Source organism: Acinonyx jubatus, chromosome D4 (genome assembly GCF_027475565.1).
Source record: "Acinonyx jubatus isolate Ajub_Pintada_27869175 chromosome D4, VMU_Ajub_asm_v1.0, whole genome shotgun sequence".
Taxonomy (NCBI): domain Eukaryota; kingdom Metazoa; phylum Chordata; class Mammalia; order Carnivora; family Felidae; genus Acinonyx; species Acinonyx jubatus.
In genome coordinates this window covers 502,675-518,807 of record NC_069391.1, presented here as the reverse complement: position 1 = coordinate 518,807, position 16,133 = coordinate 502,675, and the positions used below count along the sequence as shown (strand labels likewise).

General features: G+C 53.6%; 1 protein-coding gene across 7 annotated transcripts in view; it reads right to left on the bottom strand.

The window, feature by feature from the left end:
- Positions 1-16,133, bottom strand: part of PNPLA7 (patatin like phospholipase domain containing 7) — a 63,581-nt gene that overhangs the window by 2,565 nt on the left and 44,883 nt on the right. For 5 of the 7 annotated variants that reach the window (XR_008290787.1, XM_053204286.1, XM_027050966.2 and 2 more), the window contains 8 exons: positions 13,224-13,287; positions 12,858-13,026; positions 11,643-11,825; positions 10,689-10,807; positions 3,929-4,085; positions 1,445-1,561; positions 1,193-1,262; positions 274-390 (listed from right to left, as the gene is read on the bottom strand). Coding sequence is in view for 6 of the 7 variants with exons in the window: in XM_053204286.1 (XP_053060261.1) it covers positions 274-390; positions 1,193-1,262; positions 1,445-1,561; positions 3,929-4,085; positions 10,689-10,807; positions 11,643-11,825; positions 12,858-13,026; positions 13,224-13,287 (996 nt within the window). In the remaining variant the exon portion in view is untranslated. The other 2 variants (XM_053204288.1, XM_053204287.1) reach the window with 2 other exon arrangements.

Here is a 16,133-nt window from a genome sequence, read left to right as displayed (position 1 = left end):
AATTGCTCTCAGCTCCTCTACTTGGCCCTTGTTCTGAGTGCTGCTGAGCCGACAAACAGGGCCATATGCTGGGAGCACACGGTACCCGAGCTAGTGTGCACGAGGGCGTGCGTCTGTGTGTGTGCCTGGACGTGTTCCCCAGACTCCGGGAGCACCTATAACCCCCCACCCCCTGCTCCAGGGAACACTGAGGAAAACGTGCCACTGGCCTTCCCGGGAGTGGAGGGGGCTGAGGCAGGGGTGGGGGCAGCCCCTCCCCACCCACTGCAGCACCTGGGAGGTTGTTGATGTAGCCCCCGTCCATCAGCAGGTGTCCGTCTTTGGGGTCGCAGAGGGGAGGCAGGTAGCCTGACAGAGACATGCTGGCACGCACGTACCTCCACAGGGAGCCTGGGGGAGAGTCGGGGGGCTGGGGGAGAGGTCACCAGGGCCTGTGGGAGGGGAGCTTCGCACTGCCCACGGTGGGTTCCTGCCCTGGACCCTCAGCTCAGAGCCCTGCTAGCGTTTGGGTCCTGAAGTCTGCACGTCTGGCTCTGGCGGATGGCCGCAGGCCTGAAGACAGACACCCCTCCTGTTCTTTCTCCTCCACAAGGGAGGCCAGGCTGGCTCTGCAGTCTTTCCACGTTCCACTGTGTGAGCCACGTCGTCCCACTCACCTCCAGAGAGACACATGCAATCAGCTCACAAACCGCTCTGCCCAGGAAAAGGGCCCTCAGCTGCCACCCATGCATCAGCCTTCTCATGGTCCCCAGCCCAAGCAGTCTACCACTACCTCCCGATTCGAACTCATAAAAACACATGCCCTGCATGTGCCCTTCATTACACCCCACGGCCCAAGCAGGCCCTTCACCCCACTCCTCTCTGCTCCCAGTTCACAAAGTTTTCTCCACCTTTCTGTGTCCAGTTTGGACTTCTCAGTGTTTTTAGGCTCTTGGTTATGTCCCTCCCCATTTCCTTCATGCTCACAGCAGGATCACCTCTGTGTTCAGATCTCCCTGAGTGTCTTGGCTCCTCCAGGTCATCTTGGTGCTTCGTCCAGTTCAAGGAGCTGCCACGCTCTCTACCTGCAACCCGCCCCCCCTGGAGGTGCTCTTTCAATGTCCCTCCCATGACCACTCTGCCCTGAGTGGGGGGCTGTGCCCTGTGCATGCCTGAGCCCGTATCAAGGGGCACCCAAGGAGGAGGTGCTCACCATCCGTGTGGACCCGCATAGCAGAGGCTGTGATGTCTGTGGTGATGGTAAAGTAGGGGATCCATAGGTCCTGCAAGCGGGGGGGACAGGACTTAGGACATCCTCCCTGACGGCCAGCTCCCTGACCCTGTAGGCCCAGGGGCTTGAGGGATGAGGAGGACGCCAAGCACCCAGACACAAGTCAGGCTCAGGCTGGCTTGGCTGTAGGCTCCAGCTGAGGCACCCCAGGGTGGTCCCTGCTTTGGGGGGCACCTCGATCTGCCGGTCCTTGAAGACGCTACAGATGCTGCTATTAAAGCCGGCCCCCGAGAACATGGAGGTGATGGGGTAGGTCAGGTCCAGCACAGTCTTCACCATCGACGTCATGTCCTAAGTGGATGGGGCACACATGAGACCCCTGCAGAGGATGAGGGGCTCACACCCCGCCCCCACCTGCTGGCGTGGGTGGCAAGGTGATCCCACAGGACCCAGCCAGGAGCCCAAATCCAGAAAAGGGAGCAGGGACACAGCACACGTCTGTGCTTCCTGCAAACAGAACAAGGGTGTCTGGGAAGCGTCCTGAGGAGTCCCCCAGGAGGAGAGAATTCCAGGGCCTGAGCAGCAGGGCCTTGAGGTCCCGTGAGGGTGCATGCTGACACCTGCTCAGGAGGCCGAGCTGAGGACGAAGCTCCATCCAGGACCCACACTGGCAGGTGAGTGGCAGGGACCGCTACCCCCTGAGGTCCCCAAAGGCAATAACACCCGACCCGTCAAGATTTCTCCAGGAGGGGGAGCTGCCCTGCCCTAGAATGCTCAGGGTTGACCCTCACATTCCAGCATGGCAGGCCCTACAACAGGGTCCCGGAAACAGGGCCCTGTTGAGGGTCCTCTCTGCTGAAGGCCCGCCCCCCACCTCTCTTGTGGGACTGAAGCTCATCCTTCCTCAGTGAGGACGTGGGCCTCTTAGACCTGCAAGGAGGACACGTGACTGACCAGGCAGCATTGGCCTTGCCCCAAGAATGCCTGGGTTCAAGGTTATCTACCTTCTTAAGAGTCAGGGATAGAGAGGAAAGGTCCTCCCTGCCTCTGTGTGGACAGAAACAGATGGAAAAGCCTAAAACAGAGGCCACACAAGGGGTGGGCCCCCAGGTGAGGGGGAGCTGCCCCCCAGTGTGTTCACACTGAGATGAACAGAGTGGAGACTCTGTTCAAACAGAGGGAACCCGTGTGCTCCTAGAGGAAAGGGACCCAGAAGCACAGGACACCCCAGGGTCCTCCCTGGTTAGCAAGGCCTCACTCCTGAAGAAGCCCCTGCCTAGCACCAGAGAGCCTGCAGAGTCAAGCCTGGCAGCCCCCACAATCACATCCCCTCAGCACGGCAGGAGGCCAAGGGCCCACGCAGACAGGCAGGACAGAGGCCATCCCGGATGGGATCCATTCTGCCCTGCCATGCAGAGTCCCACAGCCCATTGCTCACTGAGGACGACAGGGGCATCAAGCCCAAAGCTCCCTGGCCAGTCCCACACCTGCACTGGGCCAGCAGAGGTGGGGAAGGGAGGTGTCCTCCTGGCCTGTGAGCAGACCCTCAACTGAGGCTGAAGCACACTGTGCCCACACCCACTGTTCTCAGAGGCCATCCTTAGTGACGAGCTGTGTTTGCTCCTGGACCTCTCCTTGGAGCGGCCCACTGAGGGGTGTCTGGGGTGGCTCATTTCAGGGAAAGAGGGGTCACTGGAACAGAGTTGGGGCCACATGGATGGGGCAGATAGCCTTCTCTGACACCTTCTGCCATAGAAGATGAACAATTTTCTTTTCTTTTTTAAAAGGAGAACTTGAACACTTTTGACCCCACTCATGGGGCTCTGTGCCGCCCCAGGAAAGCAAGTGGAACTGTGACAAGGGCAAACGGCATCTGTACCTTCAGGACAGGGGTGAGTCGGCCTCCCCACCAGGCTCCAGTCTGCCCACGGGAGCTGCTGCAGCGAGCTCGCTTACAGTGCGGGCTTTGTTGGCCTGCATCCATCACCCGGCCAGCTATTAGCAATTTTTTCTTATTTTCTATCTTCCTGATGCCCTGGCATGTGGGGTCTTACAGACCCGGGGAGAGGCTGTCCCCTCGCAGGGCTAGCCAATCCTTAGAGACAGCAGATGCCTCGCCCGCTGGGAGCGTCTTTCCTGCAAACCGAGCGATCCAGAGCCCACACGCCCCAGCCCCCTTTCTATGTCACACTCTCACACCAGGTCAATAATCCTCCGCCTGAATCAACCCAGGCCCAGGCACCAGACAACTGGGGACGGCCCCTACACGGCAAGCCCACTGGAATTATTCCAAAAGCCCATCCGAAGCTGTCTACCCTGCCCTCCCCTGCCTTTCCCACAGAAACCCCCATAAAGGCTCTGGCCTCGGCCTTCCCCTTGCTCCTCTCCGCTGCCTCGCAGGCATGGGTGCTCCCATGTGGTCCTGTAGGGTGGCAACTACAGGTAACATTAAACTTTTCTTCCGGTGGTGCTGACCTCTCTGTGTTGTCTTCAGTCACCTTTATAAATTAAGACCAGGCACCAACCAGAGCCAAACCTCCCAACACTGATGTCCTTATCTCTTTCGTGCTCCCCATTCCCTCACCATCCTGTAAACCCCAATCTGAGGCCAGAGCCCTGCAGAGTGTGATCAGGGGCCAAAGGTCCCAATGCCCTCCCGCCCTCCACAGCACCACAGGGACCTGGTGCTGAGCTCCAGGGAGGGCAGAGACCCCTCACCTCAGCCCACTGCTTGGCCCGGATCCGTATCTGGCTGTAGTTCCGTTCCTCGGAGTATAGGGCGCCCATGAAGGCCCCGATGGACGTCCCTCCAACCATGTCCACAGGGATGCCACACTCCGTCAGGGCCCGGATGATGCCAACCTGGGCACAGCCTCTACATCAAGCAGGAGCACAGAGCAGAAGTAAGCACTGTTGCCAGGAACAGCACCTGCCATGTGCTGGCAAAAGGACCCAGAGACAGTCATCCCCATCTACCTCCTCCTCCTCAGTGCCTGCCTCAAAGACATGGCCCCAAAGAGGGGCTGTGGCCATTACCGGGATGTCTCTCAGAGCCTCAGCAGTTGTGAAGCAGACACAACGCAGGCTCCACAACCACCATGATTAGAGTCCCAGGGGCCAAAAGCGGCAAGCAGCCTACGTGTGTGATGGGTGAGGGAGTAAGCAAAGTGTGGCATGCACGTACAAGGGATGTTGCTTGGCCTTAAGAAGGAAGAAAATTCTAACACATGGATGAACTTGAGGACCCTGCGCTAAGTGAATGAAGCCAGACACAGAAGGACAAGGTCTCTCCTCACATGAGGGACCTGGAGGGGTCAAGATCACAGATACAGAGAGCGGAGGCTGGGGACTGGGGGTGGGGGGTGTGGGGGCAGGCTAGGGTGTAACAGGGACAGAGGTTCAGTTTGGGAAGATGGAAACGGTCCAGAGCTGAGTAGTGATGGTTGCACAATATCGTGAATGTACTTCATGCAGCTAAATTTCACATTCAAAAATATTTATAGTGGGAAATTTTGTGGCATGCATATTTAATTTTTTTTAATGTGTATTCATTTTTGAGAAAGAGAGAGAGAGAACAAGCAGGGGAGGGTCAGAGAGGGAGACACAGACTCTGAAGCAGGCTCCAGGCTCTGAGCTGTCAGCACAGAGCCCGACGTGGGGCTTGAACCCACGGACCGCGAGATCGTGACCTGAGCTGAAGTCGGACGCTTAGCCGACTGAGCCATGCAGGTGCCCCACATGCTTATTTTAACACAATTAAAACAAAATTTAATATCACCACAAAAAATTAAATATTCAGGTATCAGGCTAAAAAATTTTCAAGAAATTGAAGACAAGATTGATAATTTGGCACAGAACTGGAAACTATAGGATAGAGCCAACCACCACTTTACAAGTGGAAAATACAGTGTCTGAGATAAAGACCTCACTCAGCAGGTTAAGCAGCAGACCAGGCTCACTGGAGACCCATGAAGCATGGAGATGGCACAAGAAAATCCTGAGTCCCAGGACACCCCAGAACGGACATGGAGACCGCTCCTTAGAACAGACGTATGGGAGCCTAGAGCATGTGTGGGATCCGGCAGAGGAGTCCAGAAAGAGAAGGGGATGGGCGGAAACGTCTGGACAGAGGGTGGTCTGGTGCAGCCCAGGAGGGCTGGCCTCTCCGTCCTGAGGTCACAACACAACATCTACGACCCCTAACTTAGGAAAAAAAGAACAGTTTAAATCAAACAAGTCAAATTACGGAAATAATAAAGGTAAGAGCAGAAATTGATGAGGCAGAAAAACAAAAGACTCAGTAGAGAGGACCAACAAAGCTAACAAATGGTGCTCGGAGAGGACCAACTCCTGGCCCCTCCTGCGAGAAAAGGAAAGGCAGGGAGGGGGTGTCAGGAGTGAGAAAGGGCGCATCTGCAGAGATGCTTCAGTTACAAAAGTGAGAAGTAGGTGTGAACCTCGTGCCTAAGTAGGAAAATTCAGATAAAATGGACATATTCCTAGAACGACATAGTGTGCCAAACTGACAAGAGAATCTGAATTGTACTATAACCATCAATATAACTGAACCTTTCCTTTTTAAATCTCCACAAAGAAGACTGTATGTCCAGATGGTTTTACTAGTGAGTGCTACTGAACGTATAAGGAAGAGTAACACAAATTTCACATAAAACTTCCCAGAGAATAGGAAACGAAGAGGCACTTCCCAACTCCACTCTGAAGCCAGCAAGCACACCCACGTGCAGCCCAACCTCACACAGATTCAAAGGGAGTCCAGCAGTGGGCAACACGTCATGGGCCAACAGGTCTACCCTCAGAAGACATCAGTTTTTATTTAAAGATCAATGCAATTCACCACATTAACAGAATAAAGGAGAAAAATTACACGATCGTCTCGACAGAAACACAATAACAACCATCCATGATACACACTCAGCAAACTAAGAAAAGAAGGGCGCTTCCTCCATCTGACACAGGGCACCATAGACACCACAGCCGAGATGACACTCAATGATGACAGTGAATGCTCTCCCTCCCATGGGCGACAGGACAAGACATGTGTGCCCCACTTCCACTCGACACTGTACTGCAAAGTCTAACCGGTGCAACAAGCCAAGAAGAAGAAACAAAAGACATATACGTATTTTGGAAAGAAAGACAAAAACTGGCTTTATTCTCAGAAGATATAACTATGTATATAGGATATGCAAAAATAAAAATAAAAAAGTCATTAGAATAAGTGAATTTAGCACGGCTATAAGATACAGAGCATCAATTTACAAATATCAGTTGTATTTCTATATACTGGCAACAAACACTTTGAAAGTGAAATTTAAAAGAAAACATTTACAACAGGAAAAAAAATCCCATAAAATACTTAGCTGATTCTAAAAATTTATATGGAAAAGCAAAGGACCTAGAAGGGCCAAAAGCAATTTTGAAAAAAACAGAACTCAGGAATTTGCAGTGTCTGATGTTAAGATTTACCATAAAGCTGTGGCAGTGGTGTCGTGAAGGACAGACACGACAGAGCCCACATGCTCTGGTGGGGGACACAGCAGCCACGGGGGAGGGACAGTCTACAACCAAAGGTGCTGGCTCAGCTGGATGACCACATGAGGAGAACAGAGCCTTGACTGGCACAAGACGTGTCAGGTGGTTCACAGACCTGAATGCACAAGCTGGAGTCACAGAGCTTCTAGAAGAAGGCAGAATGCCTTTGTGACCTTAGGATAGACAAGAACTCTCAGAAGCCCAGCAGACCAGAAGCAGTAACCATAAAAAATGGAAAATCATGCCTCATAAAAATTAAAAACTATTCATCGAAAAATACCATTGAGAAAACAAAAAGTCAAAGATTGAGAGACAGAATTACTACTAAATATTATCTGGCAAATGACTTGTATTCAGATCATATAAATAATTCCTCTGAATCAATAACAAAAGACAAACCACCAGTTAAACATGGATAAGAATGTAAACACTACTTTACAAAATGAGATACACAAAGGGCCAGCGAGCACGTGACCTCATTAGGCCCCAGGGAGATCACCAGATGCCCCCACACACCCTTTAGAACAATTCAAAATGAGGTTAATACCAAGGGTTGGCAAAAATGTGGGAACCTGAACTTCAAACAGTGTTGGTGGGGGGTGTAAAACGGCACAATGTCCCCCATGACCAGGTAGCTCCACTCCTAGGTATTTGCCCGAGAGAAAAGAACATACATGCACAAAAAGATTTGTACAAGAACAGTTATAGCTGTTTTCTCCATAACAACCCAAGCCAAAAAATAACCCGAGTGCCCATCAACAGGAGGAGTGGGGTAAGCAAAGCGTGGCAGACCATGGAATACGCTTAGCAGTGCTGCCGATGTGGCCTGGAGCACACGGACAACCTCACACACTGGGCCCAGTGTGCGACACAAGCCAGTACAAACAGAAAAGCTAAGGAAGCCAGTGGAACACCTGCAGGAATATTCTCAGAGAAATTCAGTATTCCACTGGTGGAAGAAGGAGAGAAAACTATGAAGAAAGCACTCAGACATTAGAAATATTTTAGCAGAACAGAGCAATTAGAAGATCCATCTGAGAAAAACCATCTAGAAAGTAGAACAAAAAGGCAGGGATGGAAAATGAGGGAGAGGGAAGACCTGGCTTCTGATCATCAGGAGCTCCTGGAAGAGAGGACAGAGTGGGAGAACATAAAATACGCCCCAGAGCTGAAGTTCACGGTTTCCAAATTTGGAAGGGCCTGCTGAGGCTCACCCAGCCCAGTGGATGAACACACTGCCACCAAGGCACACCAAGTCCCTTCAAGGACCGAAATGAAAAGACTCCCCCCATGGCTTCCAGAGGGGAAGCAGACCTCACAAATCAAGTGGGATTGGGCATCTCAACAGCGACACTGGAAGCTAGAAAGACAATGGCAGCACCCCCTTAGAAATTCTCAGGGAAAATTCCTTCCATGTTGGATTCCACGCCCAGACTGTCATCAAGGACATCTTCTGCTACACAGAGTCTTAAAACTTTTACTTCCCAGATGTCTTCTCTTAAGGAAGTGTCTAGAGTATGAACGCTACCCAAATCAGGAATATGTCGAGAAAGAGGAAGGCATGGGATCCAGGAAATGGAGTTGAATGTGGAAGAGAGACCAAGAAGTTCCCAGGATGACAGGTAAGGGAAACTCCAAGACAACGTTACGGGCAGAGCCGAGAGGCGCTGGGAGACCTGGAGGGGGTGGCTCCCACACACGGTGAGGCAGAGGCCACCCGAGATGGCGAGCAGGCTGACAGGAGGCTGATGCTCCAGAGCAGTGTCTGGGCACCAATTGACGACACCCAGGAAACAGAAGATGGCAACTGCAAGGAAGGCAGGCAATACAGCCGTACTGTGCAACGTGGCGTGACTGAGCCTGAGTGAGCACCACGTCACAGCAACACAGACGGTGACAACTAGCTTGACTGGCATGGGAACCACACTGGGAACTGAGTGGTGAGGAGGGAGACAGACAGAAGACAGGTGATGGATAGATGGGCAGATGGACAGATGGATGGCCGATGACAGACAGATGAACGAAGGACAGACAGATAAACTGTGTGTACGGTGGGCGGACGGGTTAGGAGCTCAATAATCTAAAACTGAAAGAACAGAATGGCTATGCTGTTGACAAATGCAGACGAGCAGAGAGATGACTATGCTCCAAGTGATCTTCTCTGGGATGTCTCTGGGTTTGCTCCCGGGCGAGATAGCAGACGATGGCCTCAAGGCAATGGCCACATGGCTATAAGCTAAGTATTATTCTGACTAAAACTAAATTTTCATTGAAAACGCTGTTGACCGTGGCGCCTGGGTGGCTCAGTCGGTCAAGCTTCTGGCTCTTGGTTTTTCAGATCTGGCATGGTCATGATCTGGCAGTTCATGGGACTGAGCCCCATGTCAGGCTCTGCAACAATGGTGCAGAGCCTGCTTGGGATTCTCTCTCTGACCCTTCCCTGCTCCCATGCACAGACGTGTGTTCGCTCTCTCTCAAACTAAATAAACTTATGAGAAAAAAAAAATTTTTAAATGCCATTGATCACATCATCCTGGCCTACAAACCAGGTCCAAGTCTGGGTCAGCTCTGGGCCACCTCACTGTCCCAGTCCCACAGGAAGTAGCCTGGGTCTTGCCTTCCATCAGGCAATGTTAGGTAAATCACCTCATTCTCCAGGCTGACTGGCTCAGCTTTCAAGCAAAAGCACGGCACCAGAGGGTGCTCGGATTGTGCCGCATCACTCGGGGCAGGCCAAGTCTGGGGGTGAGCAGGACACCCTGGAGCGAGGTGGCGACTCCCCATGCTGGGGTGAGCAGGGGTGGGGTCTGTGTGTCTACCCACCCTCCTGTCAGGAAGGGTCTCAGGCCGGACGCCAGGCCTCAGAGGTTTCCAGGTGGAAAGTGCACACAGTGGGCTTGGACTGCTCCTCTGCATTATCCCAATCTTTTCTAGAGAAGAGAGTCTGGGTCTCCCTTGACCTTGAGGCTGGACGGCATCTCTGACTTTAATTCGCCAGGTGTGAGCACAGGTCTGGCTCCACAGGCAGGAGACAAAACTTTGGAGAGTACCCCCTAAGGGGGGATACTCCTAAGAGGTTTTAATGTTTCCGAGCCCCCCCGCCCCCCGCCCCACCCCTCCTCCAGCTCACTCTGAAAGGGATGTCCTTGGAACCAGGAGGTGCTGAGCCAGGCACCTTCTCCAGGGCCCACGGGAGAGAGGCCAGCAGCACCAGCAGGGCTGGGGGGTGGGGTGTATGTATAGTGCTAAGGAGGCCCTGCGCACCTCATTCGGCCAGAGCAGGGGGGAAGCGTGAGGGACTCCACCCCATAGGGCACCCCCAGCACAGGTGTGGGAGGCACTGCTCGCACCTCCTCACTGTGTCCTGGGGTTCCACGTCTGTTCCAGGTGTGTATGACTCTTTAAATTCAGGAGGAAGGAGGCGTGTGCCACAATGACAAACACAGGGTAGCAGTTATTTGGGTTAAAAGTCCTGTAAGGAACTGATCAGCCCGCAGAACTGAAGAACGCTGTGCTACGTTTGCAAGCACACCAGGACATTGGTCTATAAAGTATGTATTAAAATGGAAAGAAACTCACCTGCAGCCCAATGGGAAGACTGGCAAAGGACAAGAACAGAGTTCTCAGCGGAAGCGTGAATGGCTAACAGATAAGCAGACACTTCTAGCAAAGACAATCAGAACAAATCTACTGCACTGGCAAACGTTAAAACCTGGGGGTGCCTATGGGAAGCACTGCTTGGCAATGTGCACCCAGGGGCTGAAACATGCTTGGTCATGCACTGGGCCTATCTATGGGGACTGCTCCTGGGACCAGCTCAGAGGCCTCTTGGTCAGCATTAGAGTGCGCGTGCACACGTGCACACACACACACACACACACACACACAGACACGCAGCTGTGGGTGGGATGGGGTGGGGACTCACCTTGCTCCTCCGCCCCCAAGCACCAGGGCGATGGCGTTGCCAGTCAGCACCCGAGCCAGGCGGGAGAAGTCCGAGTGCCGATCTGGGGGCCTCTGGAAGACTCGCTCATACATCTCCACCTGGGAGAGGGGTCAGCAGACGGGGAGGGCTAGGCCAAGTTCCACACACTGACCTGACCGGGGTGGCCTCCTCGACTCCTGACCCAAAGCCCTCTCCAGGACACAGCAGGGTCTGTCTGATACTGATGCTGACAGCACCTTGGTGCCTAGGCGTGCCTGGGAAGAGGACCTCACAGGGCACATGGGTGAGGGGACAGTGTGGGCAGACGGACTACATACGCACGGGTCCAGCAGGAGACCACAGAGCCCCAGGAGAGCTGTACCAAGAGGGATACCAAGCCCAAACCCCAGCTAAGACCCTGCCAGCCACCAGGGTGGAGGGTGCTCCAGGGCACAGGCTCCCGGGCACAGCCACCACTGTCAGGACACTGTTCACTGAGTCGTGGGGCCAGATAGGCTGTGGAGTGTGGGCAGCCTGTGGGGCCCCAGCCCCGCAAAGCCCCCAGGGCTGAGGAGGCTCCCTCCTCCCCCTTGGCAGGCTCTGGTGACCTCTCCCCCAGCGTCCCGACTCTCCCCGAGGCTCCCTGTGGAGGTATGTGCGTGCCAGCATGTCTCTGTCAGGCTACGTGCCTTCCCTCTGTGACCCCAAAGACGGACACCTGCTGATGGACGGGGGCTGCATCAACAACCTCCCCGGTGCTGCCCCCAAAGATCAACTCAAGCAAACGTAAGCTTACAGAGAAGCAAGCTCCCCTTATCAGCACCCCAGCGACCTCAGACTACAGAGACCCAGAGAGGGAGCGAGAAGGAAATGAGCTTGGCAATCACAAGTCAGGAAGGCTGTGTTCTGGAGGCCAGGAGTTCCCGTCAGTCCAGCCCAGCACCCAGGCCTCACCAGCTTGGGCAGGCTTCTCCGGGAGAAGACGCGGCGCGGGCAGCACAGGTGCAGGTGGCCGGAGCACCAGCTGCGCATGTTCAGCCACTCCACGGTGCGGGAGGGTGCCGGCCCTTCCTCCCGGTGCAGCAGGACCAGCTGCTTCTGAGCTCGTACGGCCGTGCTCTCCAGCATCCGCTCTAGCTGCAGGAGGGCAGAGCCTGAGGCCTCGGCGGGACAGAGGTCCTGCTCTGGCCGCCGCCGCCGCACACGGGCAGGAGGGTTGAGGGCAGGGTCTTGGCAGGTGGCACCCTGGTTCTGTGAGCCGGCTCAGCCATGGTGTGAGCTGCCCTTCTGCTGTCAGAGCTGTGACCCAGGGGTCTGCCCGGCCATATGCCTGATGCATGCTGAGCTAGGTAAAGGTGGCCACAGGGAGCTCTGGGGTGTACAGGAAGGGAGAGGCCGCCCCCCGTCCGTTTTCCTAACACCTCCTCCGCATGTGCACACACTGTGACCTTCTCAAATGATGTGTCCGCAAACACTCTCTGCATCTCTCCCTGCAGAAGAGGAGCCCGCTTCAGAGATGGGTAATTTTTAGCTGCCCTGGGATCAGAGAGGAAGGAGATGGGGAATGTGTGCTAAGGGAAGGCAAGCCTACACTTCATACCCTTGAAGCTGGAAACAAAGTGGGCTGACGACGTTAACTTCACAGCTGAGAACAGATGGTGGGGTACTCACAAATAGGAAACTAAACAGCCACAGAACCCAGTGAAACGATATGGATAAATCTTAAACACCTAAGTGTTGAGGGAAAAAGGACATTTCACAGTGATATAAAATAGGGCACTATTTATATCAGATGTAGATCTGTGAAGCTGTGCTGTATACCTCATAGTAAAACTCAGGACACTCAACTTCACAAGAGGCCACCTGCGGGCCACTTCAGGGCGCCTGCCCTGCTTTGTGCTAAAACCACCACCACAGGTGAAGACAGCAAAACGTTTCAAATCATGAAGAGAAGCTATATGGGTGTCGGCTTTTATTAGGTCTTTTCCTGGGTTCTTGAAACATTTCATTCAAAGGAAAAGACAGGGAAACAGGGCTGTGAGGAGAGCGGCCCCTGACCAGAACCTGGCCCGCCTGCAGCCCTGCCTCCACCACCCCTGTCCTTGCCACCCTGCCCTCCGGCAGCCCCACCCACAGAGGCCCCGCCCCCTGGCAGCCCCAACCGGTTACCTCGCCCACAGCGGGCTCCTGCTCTCCCAGGCCCACGATGAGGATGCAGTCAGCTTGCCGGATGCAGCGCTGGGTCCACGGTGTGAGCGTGCTGTCTGCCTGGTAGAGCACGATGCGGTGGATGTCCTCCTGCTGCCCCAGCCAGCTGGACAGCCGGTACTCGTGGATACTGGAAAGCATGGTCATGGTGCGGTGCAGATGCCAGGGCACGTGTGGACACGGGGGTGTACGGCTGCAGGGGTTGCAGACGCGAGGGACGCAAACACCAGGGGACGTGGGGGATGCAGATGCCAGGCTGTGTTTGGACCTGCTGCGAGCAAGAAGCTAGGGTCGGCCAGACTGTTTTCCACACAGAGGCTGGTATACCTGTCCAGGGCAGCAGAGCCAAGGCGCTGTTTGATGTTGTCACTGGTCAGCAGGAGGACAGGGCCTGAAAACACACACATAAATTACAGAAAGCTGTCCTGGCAGCCCACCTCCCCACAGATGAGAGCACCCACTCCCTCCCTAGAGGTCCGGTCTTCTTGAGAACAATGAGAAGCCTTTCTTCTTTCAAAGAGGAAGTGCCTGTATCTGGGCGACACTTCTCTCTGTGCACAGAGGAGACCCTCTGGACGGCTGAGATCACCCGGTGTAGGAGTAGGTGCTGAGCAGAGGAGCTCGGAGGGCTGTGCCAGCTCAAGAGCTCAGCAGGTGGCAGCGGGGGGCTCTCTGAACCTCACTCTGCAACACTGACATATCTCTGCAACACTGATACTGTGTGTGTGTGTGCGCGCGCGCGTGTGTGAGTGTTGGGGGCAGGGGAAGCACAGTTTGTAAAATGCAAGATAATATAATTCCCCAAATCCACATGAGTGAGGTTGGCTGAATTCCAATATGGTGTGGTGGTGTATTCACGCATGTGGAGATGCTTCTTTTCACATTTTGTTGTCTCTGAGATCAGCATGCATCTTTCATCTACGATGTCTACGTGGACACAGGTGTCAGGGCCCACCCAACCAGCAGGGCCAGCATCAGGATCCGCAGAAAGGTCACCAGGGGCTCACATGCACTGGGGGCCGCAGATGAGCACCCACAACCCAGGGATGGAGAAGACCCAGGAGTCCTGAGGGCTTTCTTCTCATTCCTGTGCTTGTACAGAGCTCTCCAAGAGCAGACAGTTAAAGGTGAGAACTAAGAAATCACCGCATCGTATTTTAACTGGCAGCATCTGCTCTCCTAGAGGCACCCAAAATAGGGGGGTGTGTCCTACGATGATGGTGTCCCTACTGAGATACGGCTATCTGGTAGGAGCCATGGGCACGCATGGACAGCTCGGACTCAAGTGACAGAAACTTTCTGGTGTAGGGAAGCTCCTCCTCTCAGGGGCTTGGGGTGAGGGAGCGGGTCAGGTTGGGGGCCTGCACTCCTGCTACCAGCTCTAGTTGGTCACCTGCACGGGCCGGATGGAGGAGGGGGGACCTCTTGGGGCTGGGCTGCATCACGTGCCTGCAAGGGTGGGCCCTGCTGTGCGCACTGCAGCGACACGTCTTGACCGCCTCCTGGACAGGCAGGACGTGAGGTGACGCGCAGGCTGTGTCTGGCTGCAGGAACACTGAAGAGCCCAGCCCTGAGGCCCTCCAGGGACCCCAGGCTGGGCTCTGCCTGACCACTAGTGCATGTCTCCTTGTAGACATCCCTGCCTGGACTCAGGGGGCTCTGAGGAGACCCTGGCCTCCCACAGCACAGGCTACGGCTATGGCCAGTCAGGAGTGTGGTGACTGACCCTGTCCCTGGGAGGGGTCTGCTTATGGCCAGGCAGTGGGCAGGTCCAGGGAAGGGAGGGGAAACAGGGTGGTTCATCTGCACTTGCGTCTGTGGCTCTGTGGGGCACAGCTGAAGTGGGCATCCAGCCAGACTGCTGCTCCCCCTCTGGCCTGGACAGTCACCGCTGGCCTGGCTGCTGGACAGCCTTCTTCCCAAACACTGGAAGCTGAGGAAATGAAAACCTCCAAGTGCTAGAAGAAAATGGCCATCAGCCTAGAATCTTCCTCCAGAAGAGAAGGCAGCCTACACAAGCCTGGGCACCTGACTTTTGGCAAAGGTGTCAGCACAGCAACGGGCCAAGTTCAGTCTCTCTAAAGGAGGGTTCTGGGTCGCTGAAGACAAAGTGAATCTTGACTTCTATCTTGTATTATAACCCAAAGCAACCCTAAATGGATTGTGAACTGAAAAGGAAAGGTAAAGCCGTGAAGTGTTTAGAAGAACATCTTCATGATTTGGGGGCAGGATGAAATTCCTTCGGTAAAACACAAAAAACAGTAACAATATAAGAAAAAAATTTGGGCGAAGGAAACAATCAGCAAAACTAAAAGGCAACTGACGGAATGGGAGAAGATATTTGTAAATGATATATCAGATAAAGGGTTAGTATCCAAAATCTGTAAAGAACTTATCAAACTCAACACCCAAAAAACAAATAATCCAGTGAAGAAATGGGCAAAAGACATGAATAGTTACTTCTCCAAAGAAGACATCCAGATGGTCAACCGACACATGAAAAAATGCTCGACATCACTCATCATCAGGGAAATACACCTCAAAACCACAAGGAGATACCACCTCACACCTGTCAGAATGGCTCACATTAACAACTCAGGCAACAACAGATGTTGGCGAGGATGCGGAGAAAGAGGATCTCTTTTGCATTGTTGGTGGCAACGCAAGCTGGTGCAGCCACTCTGGAAAACAGTCTGGAGATTCCTCAAAAAACTAAAAATAGAACTACCCTATGACCCAGAAATTGCCTTACTAGGTATTTATCCAAGGGATACAGGTGTGCTGTTTCGAAGGGGCACATGCACCCCCATGTTTATAGCAGCGCTATCGACAGTAGCCAAAGTCTGGAAAGAGCCCACATGTCCATCGATGGATGAATGGATAAAGAAGATGTGGTATATAGATACAATGGACTATCATTCGGCAATCAAAAAGAATGAAATCCTGCCATTCGCAACTACATGGATGGAACTAGAGAATATTATGCTAAGCAAAATTAGTTAGAGAAAGACAAATATCATATGACTTCACTCGTATGAGGACTTTAAGATACAAAACAGATGAATATAAGGGAAGGGAAGCAAAAATAATAAACAGGGAGGGGGACAAAACATAAGAGACTCTTAAATAGAGAGAACAAACAGAGGGTTACTGGAGGGGTTGTGGGAGGGGGGGGATGGGCTAAATGGGTAAGGGGCATTAAGGAATCTACTCCTGAAATCACTGTTGCACTATTTA